The 16,828-nt window shown below is 45.5% G+C and overlaps 2 protein-coding genes across 2 annotated transcripts; both read right to left on the reverse strand.

Annotated features, from left to right (window-relative positions):
* Positions 1-5: 5 nt before the first annotated feature.
* LOC105825018 (uncharacterized protein C18orf8-like) lies at positions 6-7,883 on the reverse strand. The gene is made up of 8 exons (XM_012662676.1): positions 7,740-7,883; positions 7,323-7,426; positions 5,961-6,050; positions 5,762-5,867; positions 4,908-5,019; positions 1,665-1,709; positions 1,354-1,407; positions 6-142 (listed from the first exon to the last, which is right to left on the reverse strand). Exons 1-8 carry the CDS (start codon positions 7,815-7,817, stop codon positions 6-8), a joined length of 726 nt encoding a protein of 241 aa, XP_012518130.1. The 5' UTR covers positions 7,818-7,883.
* Positions 7,884-8,429: 546 nt separating this feature from the next.
* LOC105825019 (uncharacterized protein C18orf8-like) lies at positions 8,430-16,307 on the reverse strand. The gene is made up of 8 exons (XM_012662677.1): positions 16,164-16,307; positions 15,747-15,850; positions 14,385-14,474; positions 14,186-14,291; positions 13,332-13,443; positions 10,089-10,133; positions 9,778-9,831; positions 8,430-8,566 (listed from the first exon to the last, which is right to left on the reverse strand). The coding sequence occupies exons 1-8, from the start codon at positions 16,239-16,241 to the stop codon at positions 8,430-8,432; spliced, it is 726 nt and encodes a 241-aa protein (XP_012518131.1). The 5' UTR covers positions 16,242-16,307.
* Positions 16,308-16,828: the final 521 nt, after the last annotated feature.

Below are 16,828 nucleotides of genomic sequence, written 5' to 3' on the forward strand. Positions count from 1 at the left end.
TTCCTCTACTTACTCTGTGAGCAGACAGACAGGATGACCATCTTGCATTCCTTTCTCTGGAGAAGAAAATCCATCAATCGTCCCTTATCCGGCAAGAGCTTTACTATGGGCTCAAGTTTCACTTGGAGGTTCCAGAGGTAACCTGGATTTTAAGAGGCAGCAAATTTAACAGTATGATGCAAATCAGAACAAAAGCCCCAAAAGTGGTTTCCCTAAACATTTGTGAGGAAGATGGGGGGAAGGGAGGAACTGCAAAGTATGGTTAATGGCTTTCCTTCCTAAGCAAAGCAGAGCCAGGACATTCAGGAACATTGACGACAGAAGGACTATGTCTGCACACTTGGCTGACTCCTTAAAACAAACAGCCTCTGCATTCAGAGGTGCATCGATGGTGCATCTGCCTAAATATGGAGGGTGACAAGTCCTTAATTCCGAATGGTATCTTCCCCACACCTAGTCCCCCCTTTTAACATGTAATAGTTCCTACTTTAAAGTAGAAAAAGCAGTTACCATATGGCATCAACTTCAGTCCTGCACTTTGGTTTCTCCTGCACTGGCTCATTAGGCCAAAAGGTAAGAGGCTTCAGTGGATTTCATAATTCCTCCACGTACCCATCCACGAATGTACTGAATGAACGCCCACCCTGCCTGGCAGGCACAGTCTGGTGCGGCCTTTCTCAGTTGGGGTTCCGCAAGAGAATGGAGAGCTCCATAAAAAATAATCTGCGTGATCACTTTCTCAGTTCTCAAGGCAGATACAGAACTAGTACCATTCCAGATGCATAAGAGAGAAGTGAATTCGTTATACACAGTGGATGCCTATGGCTTAGGGCTAATTCTCTCCTTAGAATTCTCCTTGAAAATCCCAGGATAAGACAGGAAAATACACAGATGACTAAAGACTAATGTAGAAAGTTCTCCAATAAAGATACAAGGTAATCACCCAGGAAGAGACAACTGACAGGTTGAGGGAGGCTCCACCAGCCAGGTGAGGAGGAGCAGCAGCTCCCAGGCACACAGAGAACAGAGAAGGGCACAGGTAACCCATGGGAACGCTGGCAGAGGAGAGAATGCAGACACTGTGCCATGGAGCCTGGCTGTTCAGAATGGGCTTACGGTGGGGCAATGGCCATTCTTAGTTGCTGCTTTAATTACAAAAAGTAACATATGCTCATGATAAAATGAACACATAGTAGACAACAGAGTGTACAGTGAAAAACAACCCCATTCCCAAGGCTAAAGGGAGAGGTCATATCTCTGAGATTCACCTTGAAAACGTCACTGGCTACAACTGTAATCCAAGGTCAACAAGCACTATTTCCTAACATGACAACTGTCCCCCACCTGACCTACCTTGGCTTGCGCTGATGATGATGTCAGGTTGAAAGACAATCCAGGATGAAGAATCTACACGTTATAGGAAATTCTAAACCAAGAAGAGATAAAAACAAAAGGCAAAGCCAGCTTTGATTAGCATCCACCCCTACCCCCACATGCTGGGGCCACCCTAGATGCCAGGCCCCCAGACGTAAGGGAAGCTCCCCTTGGGTGGCTCTCAGAGCGTAAATGCACGCTGCCTAGGGAGGGGCTGTTGGACCACCCTGTAGAGAAGGAGCCAGCACTTTTCCTTTTGTGCTCAGTGCCAACGCCTTTGTAAAGGATACAGAGTTTGCATGGAATGGGAGACTGGCTGGTCACAGCAGCAGGACCTACAAATTGAGAAAACACAAGTGTGATGATATGGTCAGAAAATGCTGCAAATACCAGCACTTAAGATGCAAAAGTCAATGCTCCTTAATGCCGTCAGTAAATGCTTACTCGATTATATTAATAGTTAAGTAAGGAATTAGTGTCATGTCTCACTAATAACACATGCGGGGCGGAAGGAGTCCAGAACAATCCATGAAAATCTCCCCAAGAAGGAGAAAGCATGCCAAGGCTTCATTCGCAGTGGTGTCTGGTTTCCGAATAACCACAGATGACTCATCAGCATTCATGCGCACACATCAAAGAACTGAGAAATTTACCTGGATGATTCAAAATCAAATGCCCAGATAATTCACTGAGAATGTTCCAAATAAAATGGTTTGTGGCTTCATTATCTAAATAATTAGCTCAATTATCCATAGCACAGAGCAGATCCATACACAAAGAGTTCACCTGGGAAGCAGATGCCACATGACAGGGCCCTCTAACAACCTGTTACACCATTCTTGTGCCATACGGGCAGCCCTACAAGCTACACGATTGCCAGTTCTGTTCCAGTTACCCAGGTACAACCAGAAGCCAGGTTTCAACCAGAGGGTTGGAAAGGTGGTCATTCTGAACAGACCACCCAAAGGCAGGACATAGCCAGTCAGACAAGCTTTAGCAAAGAACCGTCTCGTGTTGGACGTAAGAGTAAAGGTCTGAACTGAGCAAGCGCCCTCAGCTCTGGCTGCCCGGCACACTGACTTGCACGCTCTCAGGTGAGAGCTTTAGTTTTGAAAGCCCTCCTAGGCTGGGCGAAGTGGCTCATACCTGTAATCCGTGGGCAGGCGAAGCAGGAGGATTGCTTTGAGGCCAGGGGTTCAAGACCAGCCTGTGCAACATAGGGAGATCTCTCTATAAAAAATTTAAAAAATTAGCCAGGCACGGTGTCTCTCACCTGTAGTCCCAGCTATTCAGGAGGCTGAGGTGGGAGGATCATTTGAGCCCAACAGTTGGAGGCTGCAGTGAGCTATGATTGTACCACTGCACTCCAGCCTGGGTGACAGAGTAAGACCCTATTTCAAAAAAAAAAAAAAAGCTCCCTACATCAGCAGTCCCCAACCTTTTTGGCACCAGAGACCAGGTTCATAGAAGACAATTTTTCCATGGACTGGGGGTGGCGAGTCGGGGGTGCATGTGTGTGTAGAGCTCAGGCGATGATGCATGGCCCGTTTCCTAACAGGCCACGGACTGGTACGAGGCCACAGCCCAGGGGTGGGGAACGCAGGCCCTAGATGATCCCAATGTGCAGTCAGAGTGAGAACCACTGCTCTAACAGGCCAAAAGCAGAAGGGAAAAGGGTGGCTGACTCTTCCCAAAATCGCTGGTTACATCTTTCAAACAGCCCTTTCAATTCCTGAATGCACACCCACCCACCCACCCAGTGGCAGCGCATGGTGGGCAACATACACAGATGCACCAAGCCTGCCAGGAGCTTAACCACCCAGCAGGAAACACAGAAGTCATTAACCTCAGAAAATGCTCCACCAGCCCACACTCCCTAGAACTGCAGAGACACGTGGACTGCTGAATTCCTCCTGTCGATGTTGGCCCCCAGGCTGTTATTTTGACTATGCCTGGCATTTGTTTTCTTACAACTTGCCAGGTAGAAGCCGACTACCTGCCTTCTCACTGGCCCTACACCACAGGAACAGAGCTAAAGGTTCTAAATGTTGTCCTTCCCCCAATTCACCAGCACTCACCTTCATGCCAAGTGGGCAGTCGACTCAAGATCATCACTTAACACAATCTATTCTTTTAATGCTAACATTGATGAGGGAAAAGGAAGGAGCTGGAAAGAACACTGAAGGCCAAAGACCTAAATGTCTGTGAGAACCAGCTCCTTCCTCCCCACCTCTGCCAAATGTTATTAGGCTCCTGGTTGGTCCAACAGCACCGGGTGGGCAGGCCAGAGGCGGTGCTCTTGCTAAACTACCAGCTGGAGCCCGACTCTTAATCTTCTGTGTGAAGGATACAAGGAAACCCTGACTGCAGGCTGGGCTGACCCACTGAGTGCCATGTGACAGGTACTCCTTTTATTTTTCAGAAAGAGTCTCACTCTGTGGCCCAGGCTGGAGTGCAGTGGCATGATAATAGCTCACTGCAGCCTCAAACTCCTGGGCTCAAGTGATCCTCCTCCTTCAGCCCCACCCCAGGGCCTGGGACTATAGGTGTGACACCACACCTGGCTAAGTTTATTTGATCTTTTGTAGAGAAAATGGCAAGGGTCTCAGTATGTTGCCCAGGCTGGTCTTGAACTTCAGACCTCAAGCGATCCTCTGACCTCAGCCTCCCAAAGTGCTGGGATTACAGGTGTGAGCAACTGCCCCCGGCCAGTATTCTTTTAATTTTAATGTTTTGTAATTGCAAAACAATGCAATTACAACAACTACGACACGGAATGTGAGAAAGACAGGGAAAAGTGATCCCAAGTTAAAATAATAACCATACAGCCAAATTTAATTTCAGGGTTACTTGCAAATAGAAAATGTTACGGGCGTATTCAACATTAAAAAATGTTAAAAAATTCAGCTTAAGTGAATCTTTCAGCTTAATCACAACTCCCCATTTTAAAGCTCAGGGAAAAGAAATCATTCTAAGTTCTTCAAAAGGAGATTTGTTATCTTACAAAGTGCCTTTCACAACACAATTTTAGCTTACATGATCAGGAGTTGTATTTTAAAAAAAAAAACAAATGGCCCTTCACCAAAATCAAACAGATCTAGGAATCTCATTTAGTCTCCTCGTTCCTTCTTTTTTTTTTTTTTTTTTTGAGACAAGGTCTCACTCTGTTGCCCAGGCTGGAGGGCAATGGTGCAATCATAGCTCACTGTGACCTCAAACTCCTGAGCTCAAGCAATTCTCCTGCCTCAGCCTTCTGAGTCGCTGGGACTGCAGGCACCGCCACCACACCTGGTTAATTATTTTTTATTTTTGTAGAGATGAGGGTCTTGCTATGCTGCCCAGGCTGGTCTCGAACTCCTGGCCTCTTAAGTGATCCTTCTGCCTTAGCCTCCCAAAGTGCTGGAAGTACAGGCATCAGCCACTGCGCCTGGCCCTCCTCCTTCCATTTTTAACGTGACTCCCAGAGATCATAGCAAGAACACAACCATGTGGTGAAACAGCAGCCCAGACTCCTCTACAGAACCCCCCTTTACCTGCCATGGGGATCTGATAGGGCTGGATCGATCGAGCCGGAAGCACGGGGTGGTGGAAGGTAACGGCGCCGTCAAACTCGCCCCGCAACTTAATGTCAAATATGACCGATGTCTGTGGGGGAGAAAACACAAGACTGTGGGGCCAAGACAAATCATGGTGTGGCATGTCTCTCATTACTTCACATCTCACTGCTGAGGTCAGTTTCACGGTCCGCATTTGCGTTCCCTCCCTACAGGCGAATTTGCCATTAACACCATGGCTCTCTTATAATACCTTTATTTCTCCCCACAAATATTTCCTGCATTTATGACATTCCTTTGAAAAGCTCCAAGTGATTTAAGCAGATCTTTTTCACTTTAACTTGCAGCATCTTCGCTAGTTAAAGACTTAGTGTCACCACCCTCCACGGAGGTCTAGGAGGGAAGCGGCTTCTCTAGCACCAGAGGCCCAGCTAACGGCCTAGAAAACGCAGAGCCCATTCCAGCTGTCCTGGGCCAGAGCCCCAAGACCATCATCATCCGCGCTGCCGTCTATGCTCATAAACAAAGTACAGAACTCATGTACTCACAGCACACAGTGGCTTCCCACCTGTTCTAAAGGTCAAATCTCCTCATGTGTTATTTTCTGAAATAGTTTTTCATTACCCTTAATTAACTGACAGGGAATCGCTTTTTCTCAACCACTTAGAATATCAAACCCACTTCCATCTGGAAGACCAAAACTTTTAGCATAAAAATGCAATTTCTAGTCCTTGTTCAGAATGTCTGGCCAATTCTGACAAGGCTTCTAAACAACCCTGCTGTGTTCAAATGCAGAGTAGATGCGTGTGTGTTCAAACACACACAGCTCACACCTCTGTGTCCTGGTGATGCACGACCACAAGGTTGTCCACCACGTTTAGGGCAAACTTCCCCGTCCTGTTTAACTTCAATATGTGCATCTTCTTACAGGCACCTTCTCTGCAGGACGATAAAAAGAAAAAAAAAATAGATCAACAAGCTTTAGTTCACATTTTAAAATCAGAGGAAGAGGGAAGAAAGCACTACATGTACCGTGGCAGATGATACAGGACCACCTCCGCGCCTGTGCTATTGGAGGTCCGAGAATGATGCCTCAAGAAGAGAACGTAAAGCTGCCCGTATCTAATGAGAGAGCAAAGAGACCGAGGTCACAAATGGCCATTTAAAATTCCTCTACTCTATACGGGGCCACAGTTAAGTAAATTATGAGATATTCACTTAATGGAATTTTTTGCAGCCAACGAAAAGGTTTACAAAGTGCCATTAGTCAAACAAAGCCTCTTATCTTTATAAAGTAGAAAGGAGAAGGCAAAACTAAACACAGCCTGATCATAATCTTTTGAAAGAAAACCACAAACCTAAGCACAGAATCTGAAATGACTGGAAAGAAATACATGCTGTTAATATAATTATCACTGAGTGATAACCTAAGTATTTTCTTTTCCTGTTTTCCAAGTTTTATATGATACATACATATTCCTTAATAAAAGGAAAATATAATCACTATTCATTTTCAAGTGCCATCTCATCAATGCTGCTGTGAGCAGTTCCTGCATGCACATGATCTCCCCAGTGGTGAACGCTGGGCTGGGCCTGCCCCAGGGCTGAGGGGACCAAAGACAGAGGAGTGGGTCCCATCTCCACTTCAGTCAGGACCACACTCACTTTATCTGCCTTCTCAAGTGGGATGCCACAGAAGAGCACCTTTTTTAAAAAAGAAAAAGCATTCTACTACTAAAAAATTTTTTTAAAGTTTGGAAACCACTGTTTTAGGCCACTGAAGAATCAGAAGTAATTCTGAAGCAAAACAGAGGTAATTGTTGAATCAGAGATATAGGGGGTTCTTTGTATTAGTTTCTATTTTTCTGTGTTTAAAATTTTCATTACAAAGTTTAAAAATTAACTGAGCTATCTGCTTTTCCAAATGAAAACGTACCTTCCTATATAAGTAATTCAGTTCCATGTTTGTTAGATTAAAAACTTAACCTATTTTCTTATTTTGAGCAATTATAATATCAGTTGGCTTTAAAAAAAAAACCCTTGTTAAGCTTCAACTCAGAGTGGAAAAGAAAATCTAAAACTAAGATACCTAAGAAATAAATTGGCTAATCTCATTTTATCAGCCTAGAAAGGTAAAAAGACTTCCCTAAGACCGCAAAGTTTGTATAATCAAAAAGAATGCCAAGAACCTGCCAAGAATACAGTTTTCTATATTCATAAAATGTAGGTGCTACATAAACGGGACCGGGAGCGTTCCTCGTTATGTGTTCTAGGAGTTCCTGTCCCTAAGGACAGAGCATCACCATGGTCCTTGTAACATACTCAGCACACTCCTTCTAGTCCTTGTATCACAAAAGCGAGCACAAGAGGGAACTCTCTCGAAGCCAGACATACATGGTAGCCATCGCAATGTCTCTCTCCGAAAGGCTGAGTTTAGTTGACTTGGGCGCAGCTGGTAATTCAATCTCAAACTTGGGCAGCTTCGACATGGTGCCAGCCTGTTCAGCGGGAGGAAAAGTTTACTAAACCCCTTCGATGTTTTACCATTCCCCACGTAAAATCAATGAGGACAGTCGCACAGGACATCTTTCCATCCCTTCCAACGTCCCACCACGCCCTCTGCTCAGTGTCCGGCTCCACAGCATGACTCATTCTTGGCGCACACGGTGGTGCGGTGCGCCCCCTAGTGGTCACGGGTGGGAGGTTATGGTTGGAAGAAACTGGCCCCTAAGGTGCTTGCCGGGTTAGGACGTCAGAGGAACAGGGTAAGAGGGGGGGAAGGGAGTGTTTTAAGGGGAGGGTTACTCCTACCCTAAAATAAAAAGGCTGCAGGACATTCTCAAGGACTGTGGTGGACAGCAGAATGACAGCACTCTCGGGGCAGTACATGTACCAATTCACGTTGATGTTGTGGCTCTTCAGCAGTTTCAGAGTCCGTTTCTCTGGTAACACCTGAAGTGAAGTTTAAGAAACAGAATCTTCACTTTCAAAACAGCGAAATGTCAGAAGATTGATATATTAAATTAAGAAAATAAAAAGCAGGGAGAAACCCACTGAGTTAAATAGAAAAGTATTATTTTTTTTTTTTTTTTTTTTTTTTTTGAGTCTTGCTCTGTCACCCATGCTGGAACTCCTAGGCTCAAGCGATCCTCCTGCCTCACCTTCCATAGTAGCTGGCACCAACACCCAGCTGATTTTTATTTTTTGTAGAGACAAGTCTCACTACGTTGCCCAGACTGGTCCTGAACTCCTAGACTCAGGCAATTCTCCCACCTTGGCTTCCCAAAGTGCTGAGGTTACAGGCGTGAGCCACCACGCCTGGCCTCTGCAAGGCATTTTTATATTTAGCAGGCATTCTAGGGGGTTAAATAATCCATCCTTCACATAACGAATGAGGTTACAGGTTATAGACAGGTGTAAAAATGTGGCCCCCGCCCCTACCCCATAAAACTGGGCAGCACAGGCCTAATACTAGAACCAGAGCAATGGGGACAGATTCCTCTACTTACTCTGTGAGCAGACAGACAGGATGACCATCTTGCATTCCTTTCTCTGGAGAAGAAAATCCATCAATCGTCCCTTATCCGGCAAGAGCTTTACTATGGGCTCAAGTTTCACTTGGAGGTTCCAGAGGTAACCTGGATTTTAAGAGGCAGCAAATTTAACAGTATGATGCAAATCAGAACAAAAGCCCCAAAAGTGGTTTCCCTAAACATTTGTGAGGAAGATGGGGGGAAGGGAGGAACTGCAAAGTATGGTTAATGGCTTTCCTTCCTAAGCAAAGCAGAGCCAGGACATTCAGGAACATTGACGACAGAAGGACTATGTCTGCACACTTGGCTGACTCCTTAAAACAAACAGCCTCTGCATTCAGAGGTGCATCGATGGTGCATCTGCCTAAATATGGAGGGTGACAAGTCCTTAATTCCGAATGGTATCTTCCCCACACCTAGTCCCCCCTTTTAACATGTAATAGTTCCTACTTTAAAGTAGAAAAAGCAGTTACCATATGGCATCAACTTCAGTCCTGCACTTTGGTTTCTCCTGCACTGGCTCATTAGGCCAAAAGGTAAGAGGCTTCAGTGGATTTCATAATTCCTCCACGTACCCATCCACGAATGTACTGAATGAACGCCCACCCTGCCTGGCAGGCACAGTCTGGTGCGGCCTTTCTCAGTTGGGGTTCCGCAAGAGAATGGAGAGCTCCATAAAAAATAATCTGCGTGATCACTTTCTCAGTTCTCAAGGCAGATACAGAACTAGTACCATTCCAGATGCATAAGAGAGAAGTGAATTCGTTATACACAGTGGATGCCTATGGCTTAGGGCTAATTCTCTCCTTAGAATTCTCCTTGAAAATCCCAGGATAAGACAGGAAAATACACAGATGACTAAAGACTAATGTAGAAAGTTCTCCAATAAAGATACAAGGTAATCACCCAGGAAGAGACAACTGACAGGTTGAGGGAGGCTCCACCAGCCAGGTGAGGAGGAGCAGCAGCTCCCAGGCACACAGAGAACAGAGAAGGGCACAGGTAACCCATGGGAACGCTGGCAGAGGAGAGAATGCAGACACTGTGCCATGGAGCCTGGCTGTTCAGAATGGGCTTACGGTGGGGCAATGGCCATTCTTAGTTGCTGCTTTAATTACAAAAAGTAACATATGCTCATGATAAAATGAACACATAGTAGACAACAGAGTGTACAGTGAAAAACAACCCCATTCCCAAGGCTAAAGGGAGAGGTCATATCTCTGAGATTCACCTTGAAAACGTCACTGGCTACAACTGTAATCCAAGGTCAACAAGCACTATTTCCTAACATGACAACTGTCCCCCACCTGACCTACCTTGGCTTGCGCTGATGATGATGTCAGGTTGAAAGACAATCCAGGATGAAGAATCTACACGTTATAGGAAATTCTAAACCAAGAAGAGATAAAAACAAAAGGCAAAGCCAGCTTTGATTAGCATCCACCCCTACCCCCACATGCTGGGGCCACCCTAGATGCCAGGCCCCCAGACGTAAGGGAAGCTCCCCTTGGGTGGCTCTCAGAGCGTAAATGCACGCTGCCTAGGGAGGGGCTGTTGGACCACCCTGTAGAGAAGGAGCCAGCACTTTTCCTTTTGTGCTCAGTGCCAACGCCTTTGTAAAGGATACAGAGTTTGCATGGAATGGGAGACTGGCTGGTCACAGCAGCAGGACCTACAAATTGAGAAAACACAAGTGTGATGATATGGTCAGAAAATGCTGCAAATACCAGCACTTAAGATGCAAAAGTCAATGCTCCTTAATGCCGTCAGTAAATGCTTACTCGATTATATTAATAGTTAAGTAAGGAATTAGTGTCATGTCTCACTAATAACACATGCGGGGCGGAAGGAGTCCAGAACAATCCATGAAAATCTCCCCAAGAAGGAGAAAGCATGCCAAGGCTTCATTCGCAGTGGTGTCTGGTTTCCGAATAACCACAGATGACTCATCAGCATTCATGCGCACACATCAAAGAACTGAGAAATTTACCTGGATGATTCAAAATCAAATGCCCAGATAATTCACTGAGAATGTTCCAAATAAAATGGTTTGTGGCTTCATTATCTAAATAATTAGCTCAATTATCCATAGCACAGAGCAGATCCATACACAAAGAGTTCACCTGGGAAGCAGATGCCACATGACAGGGCCCTCTAACAACCTGTTACACCATTCTTGTGCCATACGGGCAGCCCTACAAGCTACACGATTGCCAGTTCTGTTCCAGTTACCCAGGTACAACCAGAAGCCAGGTTTCAACCAGAGGGTTGGAAAGGTGGTCATTCTGAACAGACCACCCAAAGGCAGGACATAGCCAGTCAGACAAGCTTTAGCAAAGAACCGTCTCGTGTTGGACGTAAGAGTAAAGGTCTGAACTGAGCAAGCGCCCTCAGCTCTGGCTGCCCGGCACACTGACTTGCACGCTCTCAGGTGAGAGCTTTAGTTTTGAAAGCCCTCCTAGGCTGGGCGAAGTGGCTCATACCTGTAATCCGTGGGCAGGCGAAGCAGGAGGATTGCTTTGAGGCCAGGGGTTCAAGACCAGCCTGTGCAACATAGGGAGATCTCTCTATAAAAAATTTAAAAAATTAGCCAGGCACGGTGTCTCTCACCTGTAGTCCCAGCTATTCAGGAGGCTGAGGTGGGAGGATCATTTGAGCCCAACAGTTGGAGGCTGCAGTGAGCTATGATTGTACCACTGCACTCCAGCCTGGGTGACAGAGTAAGACCCTATTTCAAAAAAAAAAAAAAAGCTCCCTACATCAGCAGTCCCCAACCTTTTTGGCACCAGAGACCAGGTTCATAGAAGACAATTTTTCCATGGACTGGGGGTGGCGAGTCGGGGGTGCATGTGTGTGTAGAGCTCAGGCGATGATGCATGGCCCGTTTCCTAACAGGCCACGGACTGGTACGAGGCCACAGCCCAGGGGTGGGGAACGCAGGCCCTAGATGATCCCAATGTGCAGTCAGAGTGAGAACCACTGCTCTAACAGGCCAAAAGCAGAAGGGAAAAGGGTGGCTGACTCTTCCCAAAATCGCTGGTTACATCTTTCAAACAGCCCTTTCAATTCCTGAATGCACACCCACCCACCCACCCAGTGGCAGCGCATGGTGGGCAACATACACAGATGCACCAAGCCTGCCAGGAGCTTAACCACCCAGCAGGAAACACAGAAGTCATTAACCTCAGAAAATGCTCCACCAGCCCACACTCCCTAGAACTGCAGAGACACGTGGACTGCTGAATTCCTCCTGTCGATGTTGGCCCCCAGGCTGTTATTTTGACTATGCCTGGCATTTGTTTTCTTACAACTTGCCAGGTAGAAGCCGACTACCTGCCTTCTCACTGGCCCTACACCACAGGAACAGAGCTAAAGGTTCTAAATGTTGTCCTTCCCCCAATTCACCAGCACTCACCTTCATGCCAAGTGGGCAGTCGACTCAAGATCATCACTTAACACAATCTATTCTTTTAATGCTAACATTGATGAGGGAAAAGGAAGGAGCTGGAAAGAACACTGAAGGCCAAAGACCTAAATGTCTGTGAGAACCAGCTCCTTCCTCCCCACCTCTGCCAAATGTTATTAGGCTCCTGGTTGGTCCAACAGCACCGGGTGGGCAGGCCAGAGGCGGTGCTCTTGCTAAACTACCAGCTGGAGCCCGACTCTTAATCTTCTGTGTGAAGGATACAAGGAAACCCTGACTGCAGGCTGGGCTGACCCACTGAGTGCCATGTGACAGGTACTCCTTTTATTTTTCAGAAAGAGTCTCACTCTGTGGCCCAGGCTGGAGTGCAGTGGCATGATAATAGCTCACTGCAGCCTCAAACTCCTGGGCTCAAGTGATCCTCCTCCTTCAGCCCCACCCCAGGGCCTGGGACTATAGGTGTGACACCACACCTGGCTAAGTTTATTTGATCTTTTGTAGAGAAAATGGCAAGGGTCTCAGTATGTTGCCCAGGCTGGTCTTGAACTTCAGACCTCAAGCGATCCTCTGACCTCAGCCTCCCAAAGTGCTGGGATTACAGGTGTGAGCAACTGCCCCCGGCCAGTATTCTTTTAATTTTAATGTTTTGTAATTGCAAAACAATGCAATTACAACAACTACGACACGGAATGTGAGAAAGACAGGGAAAAGTGATCCCAAGTTAAAATAATAACCATACAGCCAAATTTAATTTCAGGGTTACTTGCAAATAGAAAATGTTACGGGCGTATTCAACATTAAAAAATGTTAAAAAATTCAGCTTAAGTGAATCTTTCAGCTTAATCACAACTCCCCATTTTAAAGCTCAGGGAAAAGAAATCATTCTAAGTTCTTCAAAAGGAGATTTGTTATCTTACAAAGTGCCTTTCACAACACAATTTTAGCTTACATGATCAGGAGTTGTATTTTAAAAAAAAAAACAAATGGCCCTTCACCAAAATCAAACAGATCTAGGAATCTCATTTAGTCTCCTCGTTCCTTCTTTTTTTTTTTTTTTTTTTGAGACAAGGTCTCACTCTGTTGCCCAGGCTGGAGGGCAATGGTGCAATCATAGCTCACTGTGACCTCAAACTCCTGAGCTCAAGCAATTCTCCTGCCTCAGCCTTCTGAGTCGCTGGGACTGCAGGCACCGCCACCACACCTGGTTAATTATTTTTTATTTTTGTAGAGATGAGGGTCTTGCTATGCTGCCCAGGCTGGTCTCGAACTCCTGGCCTCTTAAGTGATCCTTCTGCCTTAGCCTCCCAAAGTGCTGGAAGTACAGGCATCAGCCACTGCGCCTGGCCCTCCTCCTTCCATTTTTAACGTGACTCCCAGAGATCATAGCAAGAACACAACCATGTGGTGAAACAGCAGCCCAGACTCCTCTACAGAACCCCCCTTTACCTGCCATGGGGATCTGATAGGGCTGGATCGATCGAGCCGGAAGCACGGGGTGGTGGAAGGTAACGGCGCCGTCAAACTCGCCCCGCAACTTAATGTCAAATATGACCGATGTCTGTGGGGGAGAAAACACAAGACTGTGGGGCCAAGACAAATCATGGTGTGGCATGTCTCTCATTACTTCACATCTCACTGCTGAGGTCAGTTTCACGGTCCGCATTTGCGTTCCCTCCCTACAGGCGAATTTGCCATTAACACCATGGCTCTCTTATAATACCTTTATTTCTCCCCACAAATATTTCCTGCATTTATGACATTCCTTTGAAAAGCTCCAAGTGATTTAAGCAGATCTTTTTCACTTTAACTTGCAGCATCTTCGCTAGTTAAAGACTTAGTGTCACCACCCTCCACGGAGGTCTAGGAGGGAAGCGGCTTCTCTAGCACCAGAGGCCCAGCTAACGGCCTAGAAAACGCAGAGCCCATTCCAGCTGTCCTGGGCCAGAGCCCCAAGACCATCATCATCCGCGCTGCCGTCTATGCTCATAAACAAAGTACAGAACTCATGTACTCACAGCACACAGTGGCTTCCCACCTGTTCTAAAGGTCAAATCTCCTCATGTGTTATTTTCTGAAATAGTTTTTCATTACCCTTAATTAACTGACAGGGAATCGCTTTTTCTCAACCACTTAGAATATCAAACCCACTTCCATCTGGAAGACCAAAACTTTTAGCATAAAAATGCAATTTCTAGTCCTTGTTCAGAATGTCTGGCCAATTCTGACAAGGCTTCTAAACAACCCTGCTGTGTTCAAATGCAGAGTAGATGCGTGTGTGTTCAAACACACACAGCTCACACCTCTGTGTCCTGGTGATGCACGACCACAAGGTTGTCCACCACGTTTAGGGCAAACTTCCCCGTCCTGTTTAACTTCAATATGTGCATCTTCTTACAGGCACCTTCTCTGCAGGACGATAAAAAGAAAAAAAAAATAGATCAACAAGCTTTAGTTCACATTTTAAAATCAGAGGAAGAGGGAAGAAAGCACTACATGTACCGTGGCAGATGATACAGGACCACCTCCGCGCCTGTGCTATTGGAGGTCCGAGAATGATGCCTCAAGAAGAGAACGTAAAGCTGCCCGTATCTAATGAGAGAGCAAAGAGACCGAGGTCACAAATGGCCATTTAAAATTCCTCTACTCTATACGGGGCCACAGTTAAGTAAATTATGAGATATTCACTTAATGGAATTTTTTGCAGCCAACGAAAAGGTTTACAAAGTGCCATTAGTCAAACAAAGCCTCTTATCTTTATAAAGTAGAAAGGAGAAGGCAAAACTAAACACAGCCTGATCATAATCTTTTGAAAGAAAACCACAAACCTAAGCACAGAATCTGAAATGACTGGAAAGAAATACATGCTGTTAATATAATTATCACTGAGTGATAACCTAAGTATTTTCTTTTCCTGTTTTCCAAGTTTTATATGATACATACATATTCCTTAATAAAAGGAAAATATAATCACTATTCATTTTCAAGTGCCATCTCATCAATGCTGCTGTGAGCAGTTCCTGCATGCACATGATCTCCCCAGTGGTGAACGCTGGGCTGGGCCTGCCCCAGGGCTGAGGGGACCAAAGACAGAGGAGTGGGTCCCATCTCCACTTCAGTCAGGACCACACTCACTTTATCTGCCTTCTCAAGTGGGATGCCACAGAAGAGCACCTTTTTTAAAAAAGAAAAAGCATTCTACTACTAAAAAATTTTTTTAAAGTTTGGAAACCACTGTTTTAGGCCACTGAAGAATCAGAAGTAATTCTGAAGCAAAACAGAGGTAATTGTTGAATCAGAGATATAGGGGGTTCTTTGTATTAGTTTCTATTTTTCTGTGTTTAAAATTTTCATTACAAAGTTTAAAAATTAACTGAGCTATCTGCTTTTCCAAATGAAAACGTACCTTCCTATATAAGTAATTCAGTTCCATGTTTGTTAGATTAAAAACTTAACCTATTTTCTTATTTTGAGCAATTATAATATCAGTTGGCTTTAAAAAAAAAACCCTTGTTAAGCTTCAACTCAGAGTGGAAAAGAAAATCTAAAACTAAGATACCTAAGAAATAAATTGGCTAATCTCATTTTATCAGCCTAGAAAGGTAAAAAGACTTCCCTAAGACCGCAAAGTTTGTATAATCAAAAAGAATGCCAAGAACCTGCCAAGAATACAGTTTTCTATATTCATAAAATGTAGGTGCTACATAAACGGGACCGGGAGCGTTCCTCGTTATGTGTTCTAGGAGTTCCTGTCCCTAAGGACAGAGCATCACCATGGTCCTTGTAACATACTCAGCACACTCCTTCTAGTCCTTGTATCACAAAAGCGAGCACAAGAGGGAACTCTCTCGAAGCCAGACATACATGGTAGCCATCGCAATGTCTCTCTCCGAAAGGCTGAGTTTAGTTGACTTGGGCGCAGCTGGTAATTCAATCTCAAACTTGGGCAGCTTCGACATGGTGCCAGCCTGTTCAGCGGGAGGAAAAGTTTACTAAACCCCTTCGATGTTTTACCATTCCCCACGTAAAATCAATGAGGACAGTCGCACAGGACATCTTTCCATCCCTTCCAACGTCCCACCACGCCCTCTGCTCAGTGTCCGGCTCCACAGCATGACTCATTCTTGGCGCACACGGTGGTGCGGTGCGCCCCCTAGTGGTCACGGGTGGGAGGTTATGGTTGGAAGAAACTGGCCCCTAAGGTGCTTGCCGGGTTAGGACGTCAGAGGAACAGGGTAAGAGGGGGGGAAGGGAGTGTTTTAAGGGGAGGGTTACTCCTACCCTAAAATAAAAAGGCTGCAGGACATTCTCAAGGACTGTGGTGGACAGCAGAATGACAGCACTCTCGGGGCAGTACATGTACCAATTCACGTTGATGTTGTGGCTCTTCAGCAGTTTCAGAGTCCGTTTCTCTGGTAACACCTGAAGTGAAGTTTAAGAAACAGAATCTTCACTTTCAAAACAGCGAAATGTCAGAAGATTGATATATTAAATTAAGAAAATAAAAAGCAGGGAGAAACCCACTGAGTTAAATAGAAAAGTATTATTTTTTTTTTTTTTTTTTTTTTTTTTGAGTCTTGCTCTGTCACCCATGCTGGAACTCCTAGGCTCAAGCGATCCTCCTGCCTCACCTTCCATAGTAGCTGGCACCAACACCCAGCTGATTTTTATTTTTTGTAGAGACAAGTCTCACTACGTTGCCCAGACTGGTCCTGAACTCCTAGACTCAGGCAATTCTCCCACCTTGGCTTCCCAAAGTGCTGAGGTTACAGGCGTGAGCCACCACGCCTGGCCTCTGCAAGGCATTTTTATATTTAGCAGGCATTCTAGGGGGTTAAATAATCCATCCTTCACATAACGAATGAGGTTACAGGTTATAGACAGGTGTAAAAATGTGGCCCCCGCCCCTACCCCATAAAACTGGGCAGCACAGGCCTAATACTAGA

Source organism: Propithecus coquereli, unplaced genomic scaffold (genome assembly GCF_000956105.1).
Source record: "Propithecus coquereli isolate 6110/MARCELLA unplaced genomic scaffold, Pcoq_1.0 Scaffold773, whole genome shotgun sequence".
Classification (NCBI taxonomy): Eukaryota; Metazoa; Chordata; class Mammalia; order Primates; family Indriidae; genus Propithecus; species Propithecus coquereli.

What these genes read in the sequence shown, in the direction of transcription:
- LOC105825019 (XM_012662677.1), bottom strand. Translation starts at nt 16,241, where the DNA reads ATGTACTGCCCCGAGAGTGCTGTCATTCTGCTGTCCACCACAGTCCTT. An exon ending in TGCATCACCAGGACACAGAG is followed by an intron (nt 13,444 to 14,185) that starts GTGTGAGCTGTG and finishes TCTCCCCCACAG; the next exon opens with ACATCGGTCATATTTGACAT. An exon ending in TCCCATTCCATGCAAACTCT is followed by an intron (nt 9,832 to 10,088) that starts GTATCCTTTACA and finishes TATAACGTGTAG; the next exon opens with ATTCTTCATCCTGGATTGTC.
- LOC105825018 (XM_012662676.1), bottom strand. Translation starts at nt 7,817, where the DNA reads ATGTACTGCCCCGAGAGTGCTGTCATTCTGCTGTCCACCACAGTCCTT. An exon ending in GTCCTGTATCATCTGCCACG is followed by an intron (nt 5,868 to 5,960) that starts GTACATGTAGTG and finishes ATCGTCCTGCAG; the next exon opens with AGAAGGTGCCTGTAAGAAGA. An exon ending in TGCATCACCAGGACACAGAG is followed by an intron (nt 5,020 to 5,761) that starts GTGTGAGCTGTG and finishes TCTCCCCCACAG; the next exon opens with ACATCGGTCATATTTGACAT.